This window comes from Erithacus rubecula (genome assembly GCF_903797595.1).
Source record: "Erithacus rubecula genome assembly, chromosome: 6".
NCBI lineage: Eukaryota > Metazoa > Chordata > Aves > Passeriformes > Muscicapidae > Erithacus > Erithacus rubecula.
The window spans coordinates 2,428,685-2,451,913 of NC_136688.1; the positions used below are offsets into that span (position 1 = coordinate 2,428,685).

General features: G+C 46.5%; 1 protein-coding gene across 1 annotated transcript in view; it reads right to left on the reverse strand.

Annotated features, from left to right (window-relative positions):
- The window catches only part of MUC6 (mucin 6, oligomeric mucus/gel-forming), a gene marked incomplete at its 3' end in the record, with an annotated part of 35,168 nt that continues 11,939 nt past the window's right edge, over window positions 1-23,229 (reverse strand). Inside the window, exons 18-35 of the mRNA XM_079309980.1 lie at window positions 22,751-22,902; window positions 21,887-22,028; window positions 21,389-21,499; window positions 20,836-21,021; window positions 20,189-20,428; window positions 19,770-19,926; window positions 18,892-19,035; window positions 18,270-18,332; window positions 17,411-17,458; window positions 16,166-16,354; window positions 14,816-15,094; window positions 14,157-14,198; window positions 13,699-13,932; window positions 3,632-4,075; window positions 2,678-3,112; window positions 1,314-1,748; window positions 360-794; window positions 1-23 (exon numbers count right to left, since the gene is read on the reverse strand). Coding sequence (XP_079166106.1) covers window positions 1-23; window positions 360-794; window positions 1,314-1,748; window positions 2,678-3,112; window positions 3,632-4,075; window positions 13,699-13,932; window positions 14,157-14,198; window positions 14,816-15,094; window positions 16,166-16,354; window positions 17,411-17,458; window positions 18,270-18,332; window positions 18,892-19,035; window positions 19,770-19,926; window positions 20,189-20,428; window positions 20,836-21,021; window positions 21,389-21,499; window positions 21,887-22,028; window positions 22,751-22,902 — 3,759 coding nt within the window. The remainder of the gene's footprint in view (window positions 24-359; window positions 795-1,313; window positions 1,749-2,677; window positions 3,113-3,631; window positions 4,076-13,698; window positions 13,933-14,156; window positions 14,199-14,815; window positions 15,095-16,165; window positions 16,355-17,410; window positions 17,459-18,269; window positions 18,333-18,891; window positions 19,036-19,769; window positions 19,927-20,188; window positions 20,429-20,835; window positions 21,022-21,388; window positions 21,500-21,886; window positions 22,029-22,750; window positions 22,903-23,229) is intronic.

Genomic DNA, 23,229 nt, shown 5'->3' on the forward strand with positions numbered 1-23,229 from the left:
TCATTCCGGCCACTTCAATGTTTCTGCGTTAAAAATGGAGGAATTGGATACAGTTGCTTCCAACAGAAGAGATCCCAGTACATGATCTAAGAAGAGAACCCCTGTCTGGATATGCATGTCTCCATTCAATAACTAGCCAGAGCATAAGGTCAGTCTCCTGTTAGACAGGCAGGTTCCATGGCAGAGACCAGTGCCTGAGAGCCATAACAAAGTAAGGCCATAGCAGTGTTCCAAAGCAGAAAGAAGGGGGAATGGGGAGCCAAACAAAAACAACTGTGCAAGGAACACCTGTGTCCGGAAAAGATGAATGGAAAAAGGAGAGAAGAGGATGCAGCAAGATGGGTAGCAGGCAGCTTTACCAGGCTGTGAGGAGCTGAGCCATGTTGAGGACACAGTTGAGGAGGCAGTAGATGCAGGTTGTGGCAGCGTGCTGGTTTTGGCTGTGGTGGGTGCAGAGGACTCTGTTACAGGAGACTCCTTTGCAGCTTGGGTTGCTGGGGAAGAGGGCCTGGGCCTCAGGGTTGTAGGTGTTGGCCTGGGGCTGGTGCTGGCAGCTGCTGGGGAGGAGCCAGTGGAAGTGGTGGCAGTGGAGGGCAGCCTTGTGCTGAGCGGGCTGCTGGGGGCAGGTGCAGAGCTGGGATGGGCAGAGGTTGTTTCCAGAGGGGCTCCTGTGCTGCTTGCTGGGCTGGGCCTTGTGGAGACAGAGGTCTTGGAGGTGCTGCTGATGGAGGTGGAGGCTGTGGTGTTCTCTGTGGTTACAGCTGTCTCAGCATGTGGCACTTTATGGGTGGAGGCTGGTAGGAAGAAAGCAGAGCTTAGCTGAGGAGAAGTAGAAAATGAAATGTGTATATTCCAAAGAGTTATACAGGGGATATAAGACCAAAACCAGGAATTCTATGCTACACAGATTGTTCCTGGGAAAAAGGGAAGATTTTACTCTGGGTCCTGTCTCCAAGCAGCTGTATGGATTCTTTCAGAAAAGGGAGGGAATGGACACAATGCCTTCCAAAATTAAGATCCAATTATCTTTTCCTGGAAGAGACACCTGTGTGGAGATGCATGTGTCACTTCAGGGAGCAGGCAGAGCTCAAGGAGTGTCCCCTTTGAGACTGGCAGTTCAGGCTACATGGCAGAGACCAGTGCCTGAGAGCCATAAAACAGTAAGGCCATACCAGTGTCCCAAAGCAGAAAGCTGGGGGAATGGGGAGCAATACCCTAATAGAACTATGCAAGCAACCTCCTCTGTGGTGGGAAAGGATGAGTGGAAAAGGGAGAGAAGGGGATGCAGCAGGATGAGTAGGAAGCAGCCTTACCAGGCTGTGAGGAGCTGAGCCATGTTGAGGACACAGTTGAGGAGGCAGTAGATGCAGGTTGTGGCAGCGTGCTGGTTTTGGCTGTGGTGGGTGCAGAGGACTCTGTTACAGGAGACTCCTTTGCAGCTTGGGTTGCAGGGGAAGAGGGCCTGGGCCTCAGGGTTGTAGGTGTTGGCCTGGGGCTGGTGCTGGCAGCTGCTGTGGAGGAGCCAGTGGAAGTGGTGGCAGTGGAGGGCAGCCTTGTGCTGAGCGGGCTGCTGGGGGCAGGTGCAGAGGTGGGATTGGGAGAGGTTGTTTCCAGAGGGGCTCCTGTGCTGCTTGCTGGGCTGGGCTCTGTGGAGACAGAGGTCTTGGAGGTGCTGCTGATAGAGGTGGAGGCCGTTGTCTTCTCTGTGGTTACAGCTGTCTCAGCATGTGGCACTTTATGGGTGAAGGCTGCCAGGAAGAAAGCAGAGCTGAGTTTAGAATGAGGGCTTGAGGAGAAGGCACAGAAGATGGGCACGTGCCTCGTGTTATATTGTTCGGGGGAGAAATTCAGCCCGGTATTGCAATGAATTCTTCTGTGAAAGAGGACAGGTTAGACCTTTTGCTCACTCCTTCAGCATCCTCATCCTTCTTAGACCCAGTCAGGGCCAATTCTTGCACGGTGATGGTGGGGTGACCCTGCCTGGATGTGAAGTGCTTACCCTGGCACTCACTCACTCACTCACTGACACTCCTCAGGCGTGGGAAGAGAATTGGTAAAAGCAGTAACACCCACACCTCTCTGGATGGAAAATGTTTTCAGAAGTAAGGAAAAACAAAGCAAAACCCACCCCCGAGATGGCCACGACTTAGCACTTCTTGCCACTGGCCAATATCCAGCGAGTCTCCAAGCAATGGCTGCTTGGCAATAACTATCCCACCCTGTCTACCCCACTGCACAGCTCAGCATGATGTTCTGTGGTAGGCAGTGTCTCCCTGGCCACTGGCTTTGGGCCAGCTCTGCTGCCTGTGTCCCGGATGCACCCATGACTGCCCCATGCCCATTCCCTGGCTGGCAGAAGCAGTAAGAGAGGAGGCTGAGGAGCTGAGCTGGCACTCCAGAGGGATCACCAAAGCACTGGTGTGTCATCAACACTGGCTGGGACTCACATCTGAAACAGCACTAGGAAACCTGCAGGGAACAATACTCAGCTCCATTTGAAGCAGAGCCAGTGCAAATGCACAGAAATACCCTGGGGAACCAGGCTGAGCAAGGGCAATGGAATGGTAAGGAAAGCAAAGATGCAGAACTATTGTATGGTTCATGGAGGGAATGATGGTGGGAGGGGAGGAGGGTGGGAGGAACTGGGCAGAAAAGGAGACTTGGGAGAAAGCATTACCAGGCTGTGAGGAGCTGAGCCATGTTGAGGACACAGTTGAGGAGGGAGAAGAAGCAGGTTGTGGCAGCGTGCTGGTTTTGGCTGTGGTGGGTGCAGAGGACTCTGTTACAGGAGACTCCTTTGCAGCTTGGGTTGCTGGGGAAGAGGGCCTGGGCCTCAGGGTTGTAGGTGTTGGCCTGGGGCTGGTGCTGGCAGCTGCTGTGGAGGAGCCAGTGGAAGTGGTGGCAGTGGAGGGCAGCCTTGTGCTGAGCGGGCTGCTGGGGGCAGGTGCAGAGCTGGGATGGGCAGAGGTTGTTTCCAGAGGGGCTCCTGTGCTGCTTGCTGGGCTGGGCCCTGTGGAGACAGAGGTCTTGGAGGTGCTGCTGATGGAGGTGGAGGCTGTGGTCTTCTCTGTGGTTACAGCTGTCTCAGCATGTGGCACTTTATGGGTGGAGGCTGGTAGGAAGAAAGCAGAGCTTAGCTGAGGAGAAGTAGAAAATGAAATGTGTATAGTCCAAAGAGTTATACAGGGGATATAAGACCAAAACCAGGAATTCTATGCTACACAGATTGTTCCTGGGAAAAAGGGAAGATTTTACTCTGGGTCCTGTCTCCAAGCAGCTGTATGGATTCTTTCAGAAAAGGGAGGCAATGGACACAATGCCTTCCAAAATTAAGATCCAATTATCTTTTCCTGGAAGAGACACCTGTGTGGAGATGCATGTGTCACTTCAGGGAGCAGGCAGAGCTCAAGGAGTGTCCCCTTTGAGACTGGCAGTTCAGGCTACATGGCAGAGACCAGTGCCTGAGAGCCATAAAACAGTAAGGCCATACCAGTGTCCCAAAGCAGAAAGTTGGGGGAATGGGGAGCAATACCCTAATAGAACTATGCAAGCAACCTCCTCTGTGGTGGGAAAGGATGAGTGGAAAAGGGAGAGAAGGGGATGCAGCAGGATGAGTAGGAAGCAGCCTTACCAGGCTGTGAGGAGCTGAGCCATGTTGAGGACACAGTTGAGGAGGGAGAAGAAGCAGGTTGTGGCAGCGTGCTGGTTTTGGCTGTGGTGGGTGCAGAGGACTCTGTTACAGGAGACTCCTTTGCAGCTTGGGTTGCAGGGGAAGAGGGCCTGGGCCTCAGGGTTGTAGGTGTAGGCCTGGGGCTGGTGCTGGCAGCTGCTGTGGAGGAGCCAGTGGAAGTGGTGGCAGTGGAGGGCAGCCTTGTGCTGAGCGGGCTGCTGGGGGCAGGTGCAGAGCTGGGATGGGCAGAGGTTGTTTCCAGAGGGGCTCCTGTGCTGCTTGCTGGGCTGGGCCCTGTGGAGACAGAGGTCTTGGAGGTGCTGCTGATGGAGGTGGCTGTGCTGGTCTTGTGTGTGGTCACAGGTGTCCCAGTGTGTGGCACAGCTGTCTCTTCATGGGTGAAAGCTGTCAGGAGGGAAGCACAGATCAGTTGTAGATGAGGGCCGAAAGCGAAGTCAAAGAAGATTGGTCAAAGCTCCAGACTGCAAGCATAAGTTGAATCAGAATTTCTGTACTCCAGTGAGAATTCCCAAGTTTGAGAGTGGATTAGGAATGTGTCCTGTCCACGAGCTTCTGCTCACTCTCCCCTCAAAAGGGATTAAATGAACTGGGTGCCATCCAAGGGGCAAAATCTCTCTTCCTCTTCCTGGAACATGGCTCTTTCTGAATATTCATGTCCCTTGAAGGAACAGGAAGTGTGGAAGGATTGCCCTTCCAAGACTGGCTTGTCAGGACACATGGGAGTGACCTGTTCCCAGGGCCATATAGAAGGATGGCCACACCTCTGTGCTGATGCAAAAACAACAGGAATAGGGAGCAAGAACTAATACAACCTGCTCTGCTAGAATGAAGAAAAGAAATGAGAGACAAATGGATGCAGCTGAATGGGAAGGAAGGAGGCTTACCAGGCTGTGAGGAGCTGAGCCATGTTGAGGACACAGTTGAGGAGGCAGTAGATGCAGGTTGTGGCAGCGTGCTGGTTTTGGCTGTGGTGGGTGCAGAGGACTCTGTTACAGGAGACTCCTTTGCAGCTTGGGTTGCTGGGGAAGAGGGCCTGGGCCTCAGGGTTGTAGGTGTAGGCCTGGGGCTGGTGCTGGCAGCTGCTGGGGAGGAGCCAGTGGAAGTGGTGGCAGTGGAGGGCAGCCTTGTGCTGAGCGGGCTGCTGGGGGCAGGTGCAGAGCTGGGATGGGCAGAGGTTGTTTCCAGAGGGGCTCCTGTGCTGCTTGCTGGGCTGGGCCCTGTGGAGACAGAGGTCTTGGAGGTGCTGCTGATGGAGGTGGAGGCTGTGGTCTTCTCTGTGGTTACAGCTGTCTCAGCATGTGGCACTTTATGGGTGGAGGCTGGTAGGAAGAAAGCAGAGCTTAGCTGAGGAGAAGTAGAAAATGAAATGTGTATAGTCCAAAGAGTTATACAGGGGATATAAGACCAAAACCAGGAATTCTATGCTACACAGAGTGTTCCTGGGAAAAAGGGAAGATTTTACTCTGGGTCCTGTCTCCAAGCAGCTGTATGGATTCTTTCAGAAAAGGGAGGGAATGGACACAATGCCTTCCAAAATTAAGATCCAATTATCTTTTCCTGGAAGAGACACCTGTGTGGAGATGCATGTGTCACTTCAGGGAGCAGGCAGAGCTCAAGGAGTGTCCCCTTTGAGACTGGCAGTTCAGGCTACATGGCAGAGACCAGTGCCTGAGAGCCATAAAACAGTAAGGCCATACCAGTGTCCCAAAGCAGAAAGCTGGGGGAATGGGGAGCAATACCCTAATAGAACTATGCAAGCAACCTCCTCTGTGGTGGGAAAGGATGAGTGGAAAAGGGAGAGAAGGGGATGCAGCAGGATGAGTAGGAAGCAGCCTTACCAGGCTGTGAGGAGCTGAGCCATGTTGAGGACACAGTTGAGGAGGGAGAAGAAGCAGGTTGTGGCAGCGTGCTGGTTTTGGCTGTGGTGGGTGCAGAGGACTCTGTTACAGGAGACTCCTTTGCAGCTTGGGTTGCTGGGGAAGAGGGCCTGGGCCTCAGGGTTGTAGGTGTTGGCCTGGGGCTGGTGCTGGCAGCTGCTGTGGAGGAACCAGTGGAAGTGGTGGCAGTGGAGGGCAGCCTTGTGCTGAGCGGGCTGCTGGGGGCAGGTGCAGAGCTGGGATTGGGAGAGGTTGTTTCCAGAGGGGCTCCTGTGCTGCTTGCTGGGCTGGGCTCTGTGGAGACAGAGGTCTTGGAGGTGCTGCTGATAGAGGTGGAGGCCGTTGTCTTCTCTGTGGTTACAGCTGTCTCAGCATGTGGCACTTTATGGGTGAAGGCTGCCAGGAAGAAAGCAGAGCTGAGTTTAGAATGAGGGCTTGAGGAGAAGGCACAGAAGATGGGCACGTGCCTCGTGTTATATTGTTCGGGGGAGAAATTCAGCCTGGTATTGCAATGAATTCTTCTGTGAAAGAGGACAGGTTAGACCTTTTGCTCACTCCTTCAGCATCCTCATCCTTCTTAGACCCAGTCAGGGCCAATTCTTGCACGGTGATGGTGGGGTGACCCTGCCTGGATGTGAAGTGCTTACCCTGGCACTCACTCACTCACTCACTGACACTCCTCAGGCGTGGGAAGAGAATTGGTAAAAGCAGTAACACCCACACCTCTCTGGATGGAAAATGTTTTCAGAAGTAAGGAAAAACAAAGCAAAACCCACCCCCGAGATGGCCATGACTTAGCACTTCTTGCCACTGGCCAATATCCAGCGAGTCTCCAAGCAATGGCTGCTTGGCAATAACTATCCCACCCTGTCTACCCCACTGCACAGCTCAGCATGATGTTCTGTGGTAGGCAGTGTCTCCCTGGCCACTGGCTTTGGGCCAGCTCTGCTGCCTGTGTCCCGGATGCACCCATGACTGCCCCATGCCCATTCCCTGGCTGGCAGAAGCAGTAAGAGAGGAGGCTGAGGAGCTGAGCTGGCACTCCAGAGGGATCACCAAAGCACTGGTGTGTCATCAACACTGGCTGGGACTCACATCTGAAACAGCACTAGGAAACCTGCAGGGAACAATACTCAGCTCCATTTGAAGCAGAGCCAGTGCAAATGCACAGAAATACCCTGGGGAACCAGGCTGAGCAAGGGCAATGGAATGGTAAGGAAAGCAAAGATGCAGAACTATTGTATGGTTCATGGAGGGAATGATGGTGGGAGGGGAGGAGGGTGGGAGGAACTGGGCAGAAAAGGAGACTTGGGAGAAAGCATTACCAGGCTGTGAGGAGCTGAGCCATGTTGAGGACACAGTTGAGGAGGGAGAAGAAGCAGGTTGTGGCAGTGTGCTGGTTTTGGCTGTGGTGGGTGCAGAGGACTCTGTTACAGGAGACTCCTTTGCAGCTTGGGTTGCTGGGGAAGAGGGCCTGGGCCTCAGGGTTGTAGGTGTTGGCCTGGGGCTGGTGCTGGCAGCTGCTGGGGAGGAGCCAGTGGAAGTGGTGGCAGTGGAGGGCAGCCTTGTGCTGAGCGGGCTGCTGGGGGCAGGTGCAGAGCTGGGATGGGCAGAGGTTGTTTCCAGAGGGGCTCCTGTGCTGCTTGCTGGGCTGAGCCCTGTGGAGACAGAGGTCTTGGAGGTGCTGCTGATGGAGGTGGCTGTGCTGGTCTTGTGTGTGGTCACAGGTGTCCCAGTGTGTGGCACAGCTGATTCTTCGTGGGTGAAAGCTGTCAGGAGAGAAACACAGGTAAGCCAATGATGAAGACAAGATGATTAGGAAATGGAGGTTGTCCGAGGAGTCAGACTGGGGATAGGATCTAACATGGAATGACTTTGCTGCAGTGGGTACTCCTGGAAAAAGGAATACTGGGTTTGTCAGTCTTTCATACCGGCCACTTCAATGTTTCTGCGTTAAAAATGGAGGAATTGGATACAGTTGCTTCCAACAGAAGAGATCCCAGTACATGATCTAAGAAGAGAACCCCTGTCTGGATATGCATGTCTCCATTCAATAACTAGCCAGAGCATAAGGTCAGTCTCCTGTTAGACAGGCAGGTTCCATGGCAGAGACCAGTGCCTGAGAGCCATAACAAAGTAAGGCCATAGCAGTGTTCCAAAGCAGAAAGAAGGGGGAATGGGGAGCCAAACAAAAACAACTGTGCAAGGAACACCTGTGTCCGGAAAAGATGAATGGAAAAAGGAGAGAAGAGGATGCAGCAAGATGGGTAGGAGGCAGTTTTACCAGGCTGTGAGGAGCTGAGCCATGTTGAGGACACAGTTGAGGAGGCAGTAGATGCAGGTTGTGGCAGCGTGCTGGTTTTGGCTGTGGTGGATGCAGAGGACTCTGTTACAGGAGACTCCTTTGCAGCTTGGGTTGCTGGGGAAGAGGGCCTGGGCCTCAGGGTTGTAGGTGTAGGCCTGGGGCTGGTGCTGGCAGCTGCTGTGGAGGAGCCAGTGGAAGTGGTGGCAGTGGAGGGCAGCCTTGTGCTGAGCGGGCTGCTGGGGGCAGGTGCAGAGCTGGGATGGGCAGAGGTTGTTTCCAGAGGGGCTCCTGTGCTGCTTGCTGGGCTGGGCCCTGTGGAGACAGAGGTCTTGGAGGTGCTGCTGATGGAGGTGGAGGCTGTGGTCTTCTCTGTGGTTACAGCTGTCTCAGCATGTGGCACTTTATGGGTGGAGGCTGGTAGGAAGAAAGCAGAGCTTAGCTGAGGAGAAGTAGAAAATGAAATGTGTATAGTCCAAAGAGTTATACAGGGGATATAAGACCAAAACCAGGAATTCTATGCTACACAGAGTGTTCCTGGGAAAAAGGGAAGATTTTACTCTGGGTCCTGTCTCCAAGCAGCTGTATGGATTCTTTCAGAAAAGGGAGGGAATGGACACAATGCCTTCCAAAATTAAGATCCAATTATCTTTTCCTGGAAGAGACACCTGTGTGGAGATGCATGTGTCACTTCAGGGAGCAGGCAGAGCTCAAGGAGTGTCCCCCTTTGAGACTGGCAGTTCAGGCTACATGGCAGAGACCAGTGCCTGAGAGCCATAAAACAGTAAGGCCATACCAGTGTCCCAAAGCAGAAAGCTGGGGGAATGGGGAGCAATACCCTAATAGAACTATGCAAGCAACCTCCTCTGTGGTGGGAAAGGATGAGTGGAAAAGGGAGAGAAGGGGATGCAGCAGGATGAGTAGGAAGCAGCCTTACCAGGCTGTGAGGAGCTGAGCCATGTTGAGGACACAGTTGAGGAGGGAGAAGAAGCAGGTTGTGGCAGCGTGCTGGTTTTGGCTGTGGTGGGTGCAGAGGACTCTGTTACAGGAGACTCCTTTGCAGCTTGGGTTGCTGGGGAAGAGGGCCTGGGCCTCAGGGTTGTAGGTGTAGGCCTGGGGCTGGTGCTGGCAGCTGCTGTGGAGGAACCAGTGGAAGTGGTGGCAGTGGAGGGCAGCCTTGTGCTGAGCGGGCTGCTGGGGGCAGGTGCAGAGCTGGGATGGGCAGAGGTTGTTTCCAGAGGGGCTCCTGTGCTGCTTGCTGGGCTGGGCCCTGTGGAGACAGAGGTCTTGGAGGTGCTGCTGATAGAGGTGGAGGCCGTGGTCTTCTCTGTGGTTACAGCTGTCTCAGCATGTGGCACTTTATGGGTGAAGGCTGCCAGGAAGAAAGCAGAGCTGAGTTTAGAATGAGGGCTTGAGGAGAAGGCACAGAAGATGGGCACGTGCCTCGTGTTATATTGTTCGGGGGAGAAATTCAGCCTGGTATTGCAATGAATTCTTCTGTGAAAGAGGACAGGTTAGACCTTTTGCTCACTCCTTCAGCATCCTCATCCTTCTTAGACCCAGTCAGGGCCAATTCTTGCACGGTGATGGTGGGGTGACCCTGCCTGGATGTGAAGTGCTTACCCTGGCACTCACTCACTCACTCACTGACACTCCTCAGGCGTGGGAAGAGAATTGGTAAAAGCAGTAACACCCACACCTCTCTGGATGGAAAATGTTTTCAGAAGTAAGGAAAAACAAAGCAAAACCCACCCCCGAGATGGCCATGACTTAGCACTTCTTGCCACTGGCCAATATCCAGCGAGTCTCCAAGCAATGGCTGCTTGGCCATAACTATCCCACCCTGTCTACCCCACTGCACAGCTCAGCATGATGTTCTGTGGTAGGCAGTGTCTCCCTGGCCACTGGCTTTGGGCCAGCTCTGCTGCCTGTGTCCCGGATGCACCCATGACTGCCCCATGCCCATTCCCTGGCTGGCAGAAGCAGTAAGAGAGGAGGCTGAGGAGCTGAGCTGGCACTCCAGAGGGATCACCAAAGCACTGGTGTGTCATCAACACTGGCTGGGACTCACATCTGAAACAGCACTAGGAAACCTGCAGGGAACAATACTCAGCTCCATTTGAAGCAGAGCCAGTGCAAATGCACAGAAATACCCTGGGGAACCAGGCTGAGCAAGGGCAATGGACTGGTGAGGAAAGCAAAGATGCAGAACTATTGTATGGTTCATGGAGGGAATGATGGTGGGAGGGGAGGAGGGTGGGAGGAACTGGGCAGAAAAGGAGACTTGGGAGAAAGCATTACCAGGCTGTGAGGAGCTGAGCCATGTTGAGGACACAGTTGAGGAGGCAGTAGATGCAGGTTGTGGCAGTGTGCTGGTTTTGGCTGTGGTGGGTGCAGAGGACTCTGTTACAGGAGACTCCTTTGCAGCTTGGGTTGCAGGAGAAGAGGGCCTGGGTCTCAGGGTTGTAGGTGTTGGCCTGGGGCTGGTGCTGGCAGCTGCTGTGGAGGAGCCAGTGGAAGTGGTGGCAGTGGAGGGCAGCCTTGTGCTGAGCGGGCTGCTGGGGGCAGGTGCAGAGCTGGGATGGGCAGAGGTTGTTTCCAGAGGGGCTCCTGTGCTGCTTGCTGGGCTGGGCCCTGTGGAGACAGAGGTCTTGGAGGTGCTGCTGATGGAGGTGGCTGTGCTGGTCTTGTGTGTGGTCACAGGTGTCCCAGTGTGTGGCACAGCTGATTCTTCGTGGGTGAAAGCTGTCAGGAGAGAAACACAGGTAAGCCAACGATGAAGACAAGATGATTAGGAAATGGAGGTTGTCCGAGGAGTCAGACTGGGGATAGGATCTAACATGGAATGACTATGCTGCAGTGGGTACTCCTGGAAAAAGGAATACTGGGTTTGTCAGTCTTTCATACCGGCCACTTCAATGTTTCTGCGTTAAAAATGGAGGAATTGGATACAGTTGCTTCCAACAGAAGAGATCCCAGTACATGATCTAAGAAGAGAACCCCTGTCTGGATATGCATGTCTCCATTCAATAACTAGCCAGAGCATAAGGTCAGTCTCCTGTTAGACAGGCAGGTTCCATGGCAGAGACCAGTGCCTGAGAGCCATAACAAAGTAAGGCCATAGCAGTGTTCCAAAGCAGAAAGAAGGGGGAATGGGGAGCCAAACAAAAACAACTGTGCAAGGAACACCTGTGTCCGGAAAAGATGAATGGAAAAAGGAGAGAAGAGGATGCAGCAAGATGGGTAGGAGGCAGCTTTACCAGGCTGTGAGGAGCTGAGCCATGTTGAGGACACAGTTGAGGAGGCAGTAGATGCAGGTTGTGGCAGCGTGCTGGTTTTGGCTGTGGTGGGTGCAGAGGACTCTGTTACATGAGACTCCTTTGCAGCTTGGGTTGCAGGGGAAGAGGGCCTGGGCCTCAGGGTTGTAGGTGTTGGCCTGGGGCTGGTGCTGGCAGCTGCTGTGGAGGAGCCAGTGGAAGTGGTGGCAGTGGAGGGCAGCCTTGTGCTGAGCGGGCTGCTGGGGGCAGGTGCAGAGCTGGGATGGGCAGAGGTTGTTTCCAGAGGGGCTCCTGTGCTGCTTGCTGGGCTGGGCCCTGTGGAGACAGAGGTCTTGGAGGTGCTGCTGATAGAGGTGGCTGAGCTGGTCTTGTGTGTGGTCACAGGTGTCCCAGTGTGTGGCACAGCTGTCTCTTCGTGGGTGAAAGCTGTCAGGAGGGAAGCACAGATCAGTTGTAGATGAGGGCCGAAAGCGAAGTCAAAGAAGATTGGTCAAAGCTCCAGACTGCAAGCATAAGTTGAATCAGAATTTCTGTACTCCAGTGAGAATTCCCAAGTTTGAGAGTGGATTAGGAATGTGTCCTGTCCACGAGCTTCTGCTCACTCTCCCCTCAAAAGGGATTAAATGAACTGGGTGCCATCCAAGGGGCAAAATCTCTCTTCCTCTTCCTGGAACATGGCTCTTTCTGAATATTCATGTCCCTTGAAGGAACAGGAAGTGTGGAAGGATTGCCCTTCCAAGACTGGCTTGTCAGGACACATGGGAGTGACCTGTTCCCAGGGCCATATAGAAGGATGGCCACACCTCTGTGCTGATGCAAAAACAACAGGAATAGGGAGCAAGAACTAATACAACCTGCTCTGCTAGAATGAAGAAAAGAAATGAGAGACAAATGGATGCAGCTGAATGGGAAGGAAGGAGGCTTACCAGGCTGTGAGGAGCTGAGCCATGTTGAGGACACAGTTGAGGAGGCAGTAGATGCAGGTTGTGGCAGCGTGCTGGTTTTGGCTGTGGTGGGTGCAGAGGACTCTGTTACATGAGACTCCTTTGCAGCTTGGGTTGCTGGGGAAGAGGGCCTGGGCCTCAGGGTTGTAGGTGTTGGCCTGGGGCTGGTGCTGGCAGCTGCTGTGGAGGAGCCAGTGGAAGTGGTGGCAGTGGAGGGCAGCCTTGTGCTGAGCGGGCTGCTGGGGGCAGGTGCAGAGCTGGGATGGGCAGAGGTTGTTTCCAGAGGGGCTCCTGTGCTGCTTGCTGGGCTGGGCCCTGTGGAGACAGAGGTCTTGGAGGTGCTGCTGATGGAGGTGGCTGTGCTGGTCTTGTGTGTGGTCACAGGTGTCCCAATGTGTGGCACAGTTGGCTGTTCATGGGTGTAAGCTATAAGGAGGAAATCACTGTTTAGTTGCATGTTGCTGGCTTATGGGATTTTGGGTGATACAGTTTTGTGTTTTGGAATTTTTTTTCTCAGTTTTCGGCCAGGATGGGAGGCCTTGTTTCCACTAAATCTGGTTGGTTTTGGGTTTTTAGGGTTCTTTTCAGTTATTCATGAGTCCATTACCCTAAATCCATCCTTTCCTGTTTCTGTTTCATAAATGCTTGCTCTTGACCATTTTCAAGACTGACCTCCAGGAATTTATCTCATCTCCTTCTTTTTGGAACAGTTGAATGGGGAGGAGGTATCACTTGTTTGATGGTAGTTTGAAATTGTCTTGCTGCAGACTCCTCTGGGAGGGATGCAAGGGAGGGTTGTGGGTACTAAAGGGATATGGATGCATTGGCCAGGGATGACTCTTATTTATTCCATGACCAGAGCACTCACCTGTTACTACTTTAGTAGTTGGTGTCTTAGCTCTGGTTGGCTCCCTTGCTACAAAGAAAGGGATGAGAGAAAAGAATGTTTGAGTCCTTGGGAAGGATTCTAGGTAAAGCATGTTGTGGCATCTTCCCAAAGGAGGAGCAACACTAAGATAACTCTGGCATGTAGGTCTAACAGAAAGAACTTCAGCCTGGAGTTGAGAATACATTTTCTTGCCCACCCTCCAGTGGTGACTCTTGCACTTGGGGTCAGCACTGGTCCATGAGGTTAGATGTGTTGAACTGCACTTTTCATGGGTGTGCCAAGGCCTAGGCATCCTTTGGCTGGAGATGATGCCTTGGGTTATGCCTCTTACTCAAAACTGTCCTGAGCTGTAAACTGGAGATGTGTTTCCAGTTTCCATGTCTTTTGTTCACTCCTGCCCCACTGTGCATTCCCAGGGCAGTACTGTAAGAAGAGGGAGGTGGTTTAGCTTGGGTATGATTGGTAGCTGTAGGGCAGGAACTCATGGATGCCTTAACCCTCATAGAAACCTGTGCCCCAGAGCCAAAGCCCTGAAGTTACAGGGAGGTGATTACAGTCAGGGTCTTGTGTGGGTCAGGCCCAGGAGCTGCCAGTGTCCCATGGCAAGAGCAGGGGCAATTGAGAATGAGTACCAAAATGGAGGCCTTTGTGGGATGTGTTGCTTAGGAGACAAGGGTGGGAGCTAGAAGAAGCAGGAAGGGCAGGAGGGAGCCTTACCAGGATATGATGTTCCCAGCTGGGTTGAGGAGAGGGAATAAGCAGACGAGGCTGAGGTGACAAGCAAAGAGCTCGAGCTTGGAAATGTCCTTGTCAGTGGAACTTCTGGACTGGTGGCAGAGCTGGTCTCTCTCAGGACAGAGGTGCTGCTGGTGGACGTGGCAGGGGTGGTCTGTGTCTGTGTGACAAGGTGCTGCACAGGCGGTGTCAATGTTGTTCTTATGTGGGTGACAACTACAGAGTGAAAAGCACAAGTTGATTGAGGGTGGGTCTGAAGAGTGCTTCTGAAATTTTACACTCCCTGCCTTTTCTGTAGCTCCTGAGGAAAGAAGAGCCTCACTGGATGCATATTTTCCCTGCCAGGTATTCTAAACCAGGCAAGACCATCATCTGGAAAAGCTGGGACAAGTGAAGCAGAATCTTAGGCCAAGGGCATCTCTCTAGTCCATTTTACTCACCTTCTGGGTAGTGCAGAGTGGTTGCTTCAGTTCCCTCTCTCTCTGTGATGAAAGAATTAATATTAGTAATGGTTGGGAGCTGGCAGGGTTCTAGAGGAAGCTGTAAGTGCTTGCACAAGAAGATTCAGATATATGCACCACAACAGTAATTTGTGGGAGAGATCTGGATTTGGGAAAGAGTGTACAGCTGCCTTCCCACTACAACAGACTTCCCACCACACACTGTCCCAGCCTGTCAGTTGCTAGTGTAGTAATACATATTGCCATCCAGCCTCAGAGACTGTCCTTCTCTGTATATTGAGTGTCAGACATTCAGAAAGGTTTTAAGGGGAGCATTTCTTACAAAGGGTAGGGGAATATATATTCTTTAGTCTGTGAATTTTCAAGAACTTGCTTTGAAGCGTAGAGAGACTTTGTCGAAATTTGGAGGAAGTGTTGGAAGAGAAATGTTAGCTTAACATCATTTTCAGATGTCAGACACTTGCTCTGTTGCAAGACAAATTTCCATTTCACTCACACTTCTTATCATGTCCTTTCCTTTCTATTTGCAATGTTAAGGCCACTAGTAAGAATGCCTGGGGTTTTTTTATAAAGAGTATATTGACATGTATCTTATGAGTGATGGCTTCACCTGACAGATACAAGAAAGTACTATTTACCTGCTGTTGTTACTTTAGGCTGGCTGAAAGTTGTGCTCTGAGTTGTGGTTTGAGTAGGTATTGAGGAGGTTGCCATCTCCCCTTTGGTGGTGGTCTTGAAGGGTGGTGAGGTGACCCCTGCTTGCTCTGTCTCTGTTGAAGCAGTGGTTGATGAGGTAAAAGGTGATGAGGGAACTGACTTTGGTGAAGTGGCCAAGGTTCTTTTCATTGAGGTAGTTATGGAAGGGGTAGTGATGGTTGTAGTCATGTTTGGTGTGTTAAAAATTGATGTTGTCTGTTCTTTGGGAGTAAAAATAAAAATATTATGTGAATAACCAATTCATTGAAAAATTAAAACCAGATAAATGATAAAGAAGTTATTAATATTTTAGAGGTAATTTTTTATTTTTCGAATATTTTCAATATGACTGTTGTATTCAAGTTGAGATAAGCTTACCAAATATTTCTGTACTTAAATTTGTTCTCTATTGTCTCATGTCTGTCTTTGTTCTCATTTTCTGTATTAAACAAATCTAATAAAGGAAAATACATTTTTCTCTAAATAGTTAGCTTTTTTGTCACTTTGGCTGAAGTAGATATGGGCTTTGTCCATTGGCTTTTATTATGTTCCAAATCCAAAGCCATACTTACAGCTTTCTGCAATTTGTATTGAAAAGCTAAGTAACATCATACTGTAGACTCTCCTTGCCTCAGTGCACCAATCATTTGTCACAATGTCAGCTTTTGTGTGTTATGACTCCTTTGAGACCTATTTTTACCTCTGCTTTCCCTGACAGCCATGGTCCAATATGGTTTATTAGTTTAAGTGCTTGTTGGTATGAGGCTCCACAAGCCACAGAATAAGAAAGTAATCTATGCTGGCAGAGTCATCCTCCAGAAAATAGGACTTTAGAAACCTAGACAGAGCTGCTACACTGATACCTGTATGACTCTGCTTTGCAGTTTGCTTACATTATTCAGAGTCAATAGATTGGGTACTCCTTGAACTCCATAAATGAACCAGTGGAAAAAAGGCTGAAGCTGAGATAATAAGCCCAACTGGAGCTGGATTTGCTCACTGCTTATAGAACTTCCAACTGTGTTTCTCAGATGAGTCACTTTTTTCTTGCATTTTTAACCTAATGCCTACATCCTTTATCTTTTCATGTACTTTCAATCTATGCTTCTGAACATTTCTGGTTAATAAACTCCTTTGTGGAAGCCTGCTTTGCCTGCTTCATGATTTGGAGTCTAATGCTTGGATGTTGTATGAAATTGAAATACATTCCTAGGAATGGTATCTCAACCATGTACAGAGGTACAGAGCAACTTTACCACAATTTATTTTAGACAACAATGCTAAAAACCTACCAGTTGTTGACTTGATTGTGACAAGAGGTTGCGAGGGTGAAGTTCTTGGAATTGTAATTTTTGCAGTTATTGTTGGATTTGTAGTCTCAGTAGTCTCAACTGATACAGTTGCTGCAGAAGAAGTACTAGGTTCTGTTGGTAGTGTGCTTGTGGTAGAGCTCTTTGTTACTTTAGGCTGCACCGTTGTTACTAAGAGAAAAAAACCCAAAAAGATAAGAAATTGTCCTCAATAATCTATTAATATCTATATAAATGGAATTTTTCTAAAGTAAACCAGTGTTTTTATATCTATTAGCTGTAGCTACTATTAAAACCCATTACCTTTTAAATTAAACCTTGAAGAGCTGTTATCTATTGCTTCCTTTGCTATCATGTGCAGTGAATACATTAAACCAGTATTCTTGGAGATGCTTTAAAACTTTTTCTTCACTTTAAGTGAATTTGGCATAAATGCTTGTTCATATCAGCAGAGATGGAACAATATTCCAATCCTATATCCAGTAGTATCCATAATTTTATTATTCACACAATCCACACTGTAAAGTTTTCCAATACCATCTGTCTTCAGGGAAATTACTGGAATTTCTAACAAATTTAAGATCAGCATGTGTAGATTCCTTTCCTGTATCAGGCTATAGGGATTTGGTATAGTCAGTCACACAATTTCAACATCTTCCAGGGCATCATCTTCCAGTGTTTTACCAGCCTCATAATAAACAATTTCTCCCTTTTATCTAGTCTGAATCTATTATCTTCTAATTTAAAACTATTACCCTTCATGCCATCACAACAGGCCCTACTTAAAAAGTCTGTCCCCCTCTTTTTTATAAGCCCCATTCAATACTGAAAAGCCACAAAGATGTCTCCATGGAGATATCTTCTCCACCCCAGGCTGAACAACACCTGATCTCAGCCTTTTCTCACAGGAGAGGTGTTCCAGCCCTCTGGTCATTTTTGTGACCCTCCTCTGTGTTCCTTGAATTAAAGACTGCAGGGCTGGACATTCCATTCCATCTTATCAGAGCAGAAGGGCACAGTGCCCCCCCTTGACCTGCCATGCAGGCAGCTTTTGATGCAGCCCAGGATATTATGGTACCAGGGTATTTTTCATCATTTCACCTTATGCATGTGAAACTGATAATGCTGCTCTATCACACAGAAAAGGACATTACTGATTTCATAAACACTTATAAGGACATAATATCAGTGTATAAGTAACACAGTTCATCAACTGTGTAAACTAACCTGCTGAAGGAGAAGATGGTTCAGGTGTCGTGGTAACGTTTACTTGTCCTGTTACATAAAGGCAAAACTAGTTAAATTTGTGAATAAAAGCATATTAAAATATTCCAGGTAAGGCAAATCTCATTGGATTGGATTCCAAGAATTGTGCTAATTACAGAGGTATTCCTGAAGGTATTTAATGTTACATATTTCAGTGGTCAAATTCACATCAAAGGACTTAATTACAAAGAAATCAATACATCCCATTATTATAATGAACACTAGTAAGTTTTCCCTATCTTTTTCATGACTTTTATGGCTAAGGGCACCTCAGTTTTCAGGGATAGTGGAACATGGTTTTGTATGTAAGGGAGATCAAGAGCTGAGATCCTGGTTACATAAGATAGAATTTTGTAATAAGAATTTTGTTCTTAAGGTTTTGTTTCTTTTGTCACCTGCATGAAAATCCAAACTGTCCAGCTAGAGTCTATCCAAAACATTATTTTATAAGACACATTTTCATGGAAATTAGCTATATGGTAATAAACCTCAAATTATTAAAAAAAACCTCAAGACTCTAAAAAGACATTTATTGAGTCCAGTAGCTAAATCTGCTTTTCTGCTGCACATTCCCTTTTTATGCAAAATGTGTTGAATACCTCTGAGACTTACAGCTCTGCTGAGCCTGTGCCTCACACAGATTAGAACAGAATAGAAAAGTTTATTTTACAAGCAGTATAGTAATGGGATTATTTTGAAAGGAAGTTATGTTTAAATGAACACTCATTTTTTGAGAGATACTAGAAAAATATCTTCTGTGAGTCTGTGCAAATACTGTAGTATGGTTTTCAAGTTACTGGGAAAAAGAAATGCTGCTTACCACATGGCATGCACCTTTCCTCTTCATGGTCAAAGTATTCATCATGAGAGCAGTTGTAACAGCCTGAAGAAAAGGGAAGAGAAGTTTGTTTTACATTTCTCAGAGAAAGGCATTTAATTTACACTATTTATCATTGAATATATTATATTTCTGTTATTTAAAAATAGTATCAATTGCAACATCATAAATTCAGGTAAATATTTCCAAAACCTCAGAAAGAGGTTTTGTATATGTAGGAATTTGTTTGTTTTCTCCAGCTATATCCATTTGTTTAAAAAAAAAAATTAGTTAATTAATTAATATAATAATAATAATAAATATTAATTGCTCTCTCCACATGTTTTCTTTCCTAAGTACAGTGCATTCTTTTGATTTGGTGCAAGTCAGAATTTCTCTTCCAGACAGGCTGAGCTTGATATAAAGCTAAATATAGTACATCTACTAAATTGATTATGTATTTAAAACACTACTAGTAAGGGAAAGATCAGCAAAACTTCTTCAAAAATAACATCAATTAGATTACCATTATTTAATTGTGATATGATTGATTAAAAATTAAAAAAGAAAATCACTGAAAACAGTTATGTTGCTGTTTCCTGGTTTACTGTAGTAGGGTTATTACCTTCAATATTGACATATTTGTAGTTTTGATTTGGACAGTTACAAGGCCTGTAGTGCCAATAGCATTTGTCATCGTTGTAGCCATGGGAAAAAGCATCATCAATTCCTGTTCTTTTATGAGAATTGTAATACTCACAATAGACAGCTAAAAAAATGACAAGCAAGAGAGAAGTCAGATTTATTTTTTTTTTCAAATTAATGGCATGATATTTCCACAGCACTAGAAGGACAACAAAATTAATTAACAGTTGGAATAAAAAACCTTCACTGAAGTGATTAGCTTTTGATGTAAATATATATTTTAACTCATGGAAGTCAGTTTCTTTTTTGCAAGTACAGTATGCAGGCATTTCCACAACTTTTCATATACAATATATTGAAATGTGGAAAGAAAACCCTCAAAGATGACAACTCTAACATTGATTTATAGCACATTCATCCTCTTTTTCCCTCTATATGTGCTGTTTTGGAACACCTTGATGTCATTTTCCTGTTTTATAGTGCTCCAGCCAACACAGCTGTCTCCATTCCCTTGACATCCACACAGAAGGTGATTTCATCAGAGCTCAAATGAAACATTTTTTACAATTTTATGCTTTCTCTGCCAGCAAACTCACAGTGCACTAGAATAAGCAATCTGCTTTCTGTGACCACATTATTTTCTCTCTCATTACTCCATGGTAAAAAGAGTGAAAATATTTTGGTTAATTTAGTAGAAAAGCACAGATTTCAAAACCCAACTGGCTCAGACCAACTCCTTGACCACACAGAAAATGCAAACTTGGAGGTGGTTTTTAATAGGTTTCCTATGTTGCCAAATGAATATGCTGACAATCAAAATCTCGTAAAGCTGTTTAAGGAGAGCTTAAGGAAACTCACGACAGAACTCAGGTGTCCTCCAGTCAATGCAGATGCCTTTTTCCAAGCAGGCCATGGCATAGACTGCAATGGAGTCACACATGCACTGACAGTCCCCTCCAATGTCACACCCACAGGAGTCTCGCACACAGGCCTCATAGTAGGGCATCCGATTCACCTGCATGGCAAAAGGAAGGGATTCTTTTTTCACTCTCATAGTTTTAATTAATCAGTTAATACCATACTTAGCTTTTGTATTCAAAAAAGGGATGATGAAGTGCACACAAGAAAAAGATTAACATAAATGTGAGCCATAAAATTTTTAACATGTATTTTATTGAAACATTTTGTCAAACAGAAAATCACCTGTTGGAGCATGAGCATTTGGAAGAATACAGATTATGCCTATAAATAATAAAAAAGAGCAAATAAATTCTTACCTTATTGTGACAGGCAGAAAAAACTTGGCTGTTGATGATGGAACAGGTCTTTTCTGCCCATGCTTTACGATAAGGGTTCTTGCTACAGGGGTCCACTACAAAGTACACATCCCCACAGAGAGGATTCTCTTTCCAAGAGTTGACAAATTCCAGCTCATTTGATGCCACATATTTGCTTCGAGTTTCAAAGTCATCCTTCATGTTGCCATTATAGTTCCCACACAAACCACAGATTGTTTCCTAGATTCAAGGAAAGCACCAATATCAGTTCAGCAAGTTACAATTCTTACCTTCCCTTTTGATTATGGACAGTTTCCTGTGCTTTAGGAGTGAATATCATCTACCAATTCTCATAACATAGTTGTACATGGGTTTCTCCTCTAAACTGTAAACTGTCATCATTTAGAGATCAAATTCAAATGTGCAGTTGCATAAATTACAAACACTTAGGTCAAACATTTCCTGAATGCAGTACAGAAATCCATTAGAAGTTAGCCTCTTGTGAAGATCTCTGCTGTTTTGAAGATAATTATAAAAATTAATTGCTAGTAGCTTTTCTGGAAAACCTTTGTCATCACAGAGATTCAAGACAACTGTGCAGTTCAATCTGAACGGAGGAACACTTTAAGGAAATCATTGTGCAGTACCTGTGTTTCTCTGGAGATCTTGATGAAAAAGTTCATGTGCTTATTCCAAATAAGGGTCATGTTGTATTTTCCTGGGATAATGATATCAAACATCAGGTGAAGGGCGTTTTTCATCACTTTGTATTGTACACCAGGATTTTCCCCAGAAATTGCAAAGGTTTCATCCCTCAGTATGATTGTCAGATTCTGGAAGAAAATTAATCTAGAAGTTACAAGTTAGCAAGTTTCAGTACTTTCCTTGCTGAAGTTCAGATGCTGTGATACTTCAGCATGAAAGCAGTGTTTTTTGATTGAGCAATTCACTGCAGAGTAAATTCCAAAATTTCCTGGCTTCTATATAGACAAGATTCTTGGAGAATGAAACACAACATGAGAATTTAACGAAAAACCAAACAAAAAATTATGGCATTTCCTGCTAAAACCAAGGCTTAGGTTCAGCACATAATTTCACTTACAAGACCTTTCTCTTAAGATACAGCTAAAGCTTCCAAAAATGAAGAAAACCTGGTCTAAAAATCTATTCAGCTGGATAATGGCAGAAAGAAGAGCTCACCCCAAGGTAAATGCTGATGGATCTGGAGCACGTAACTCCTGATTTCCCACAGATGACATTCTCAGTAACAATTTTGAAAGAGGAAATGGGTCTGTTAACACTGCAGCCATCCTAAAAAAGAATCCAAAACAAACCTCAAGAAGCACAAAGGCTCAATAGACTGTGCTTGAAGTCTTCCAACTTAAAACATGAAAGTATAAGAAAATACAGAATGCTTAAAATGTCATGAGTATTTCTGTTCTGGAAGGTGATTACCCCTGCTTTGCTGGTCAAACTGACATAGCTTCCCTAAAAGACCTATTTGTCTGGTACAGAATACAATGACTATTTAAGTATATTATTAAAAAATCTAAAATTGGTTATAATGGCATGTTTTTATAGAAGTAAAATATTTCCTTTCTAGGTCTTGAAATAAACAGAACATGTAGAAACGCAGTAAGTCATTATTATTTCTTGATGCAGAGATGCTGCTGAAATAACCAGGAGGAAGCAGGTTACCGTAGCTAATATGTATTCACAGTTGCCATCAAACACAAAGCGCTGTCCATCAAAGGTGGTGATGTGCCCTTCCCCATACAGATTACAGGTGGAGGAACACCTTGTTTTCTGAACACATTTCCATTTGCCTTTTGTGCAAGTGCTGGGAGTGAGAAGAGAAAACACACTCAGATTTCAAAGAAATGCCGTATTCATCTGCTTATTTTTATATGCATCCACTTTTATTGATATCATGTCTAATTAATTATGTACACTGAGACCAAGTTACAGTTATTATAAGAACCATAATCAACATTTATGGACTGCCTATAAAATGAATTAATAATAAAGAAGAAACTTTAAATAAGTTTTTGTGCTTTTTCATTAAAAAATAGTATATAAAATCCATTTATTTTTGCTCTTAATTATATCAAAAGTCACTGCTCTGTGTAGTTTCAGGAGTGGAGTTTTTTTATAGATCAGTAACTGGAAAGGGAATAAAGTACTTTAAAGATGCTGCTAAAGAGATGGGAATCTTTGGGGGTAGCTCCTTTTATCTACAGAAAATATTTTGCTCTTATCTTTATTTAAGTAGAGTTGTTAATAGTACTTGACTTTATATCATTTACAGTCACAGGCCCTACTGGATGCCTTTATTCCTGCACATATATAAGGCAGAAATTATCCCTGAGGCTGGTACTCTTATTCATACATATGTTATCAAATATTAAGCTTCGCTCTATGTTAATCCCTGTACTCCATGATGGTATTTCTTCCTTACAGCTGTTGCCATTTCCTACTCTCCAGTCAGTTAAACACTTTTTTATGTGGCTGTAGACTACAGTGAAACATGAGATGTGCAATGAAAAACCCTGTGATTCTTACCAGATCTCACATTCAGTCTGGATTTGTTCACCTCTTCCATAAGCAAGGCCTCCATATTCACATGGACACTCCTCAGCTGGCACACACCTGCCATCGAGATTTTCATAGAGGCCATCAGCACAGACACAGCCTGATTCACACTTTGTGGGTATCTGGGAAAGGCCAACAGGTTGCAAAACAAAAAGAAAAGAATGTGAGATGCATTTTATCCTGGATGTGAACAGTGTCAGGAGTGAGCCTGTGCCAAGTTCTGTTTAGGCTTGATTTTAGTTTTGTGATGTTCCTTGTATTAACATGCTGTCAGTTGAACTAGTTTCACTGAAGCTGTAACATATACTTGTGGTCTGAGATACTAAACATACCTGAAGACTCTGAAAAACTTATCTTTCATCACTACCAGTCTTTCAGAAACAGTACATAAGAGTATCTCTCATATCAAGGAAGCTTATTACAATTCTACCAATTAGTCTGTTTCCTTA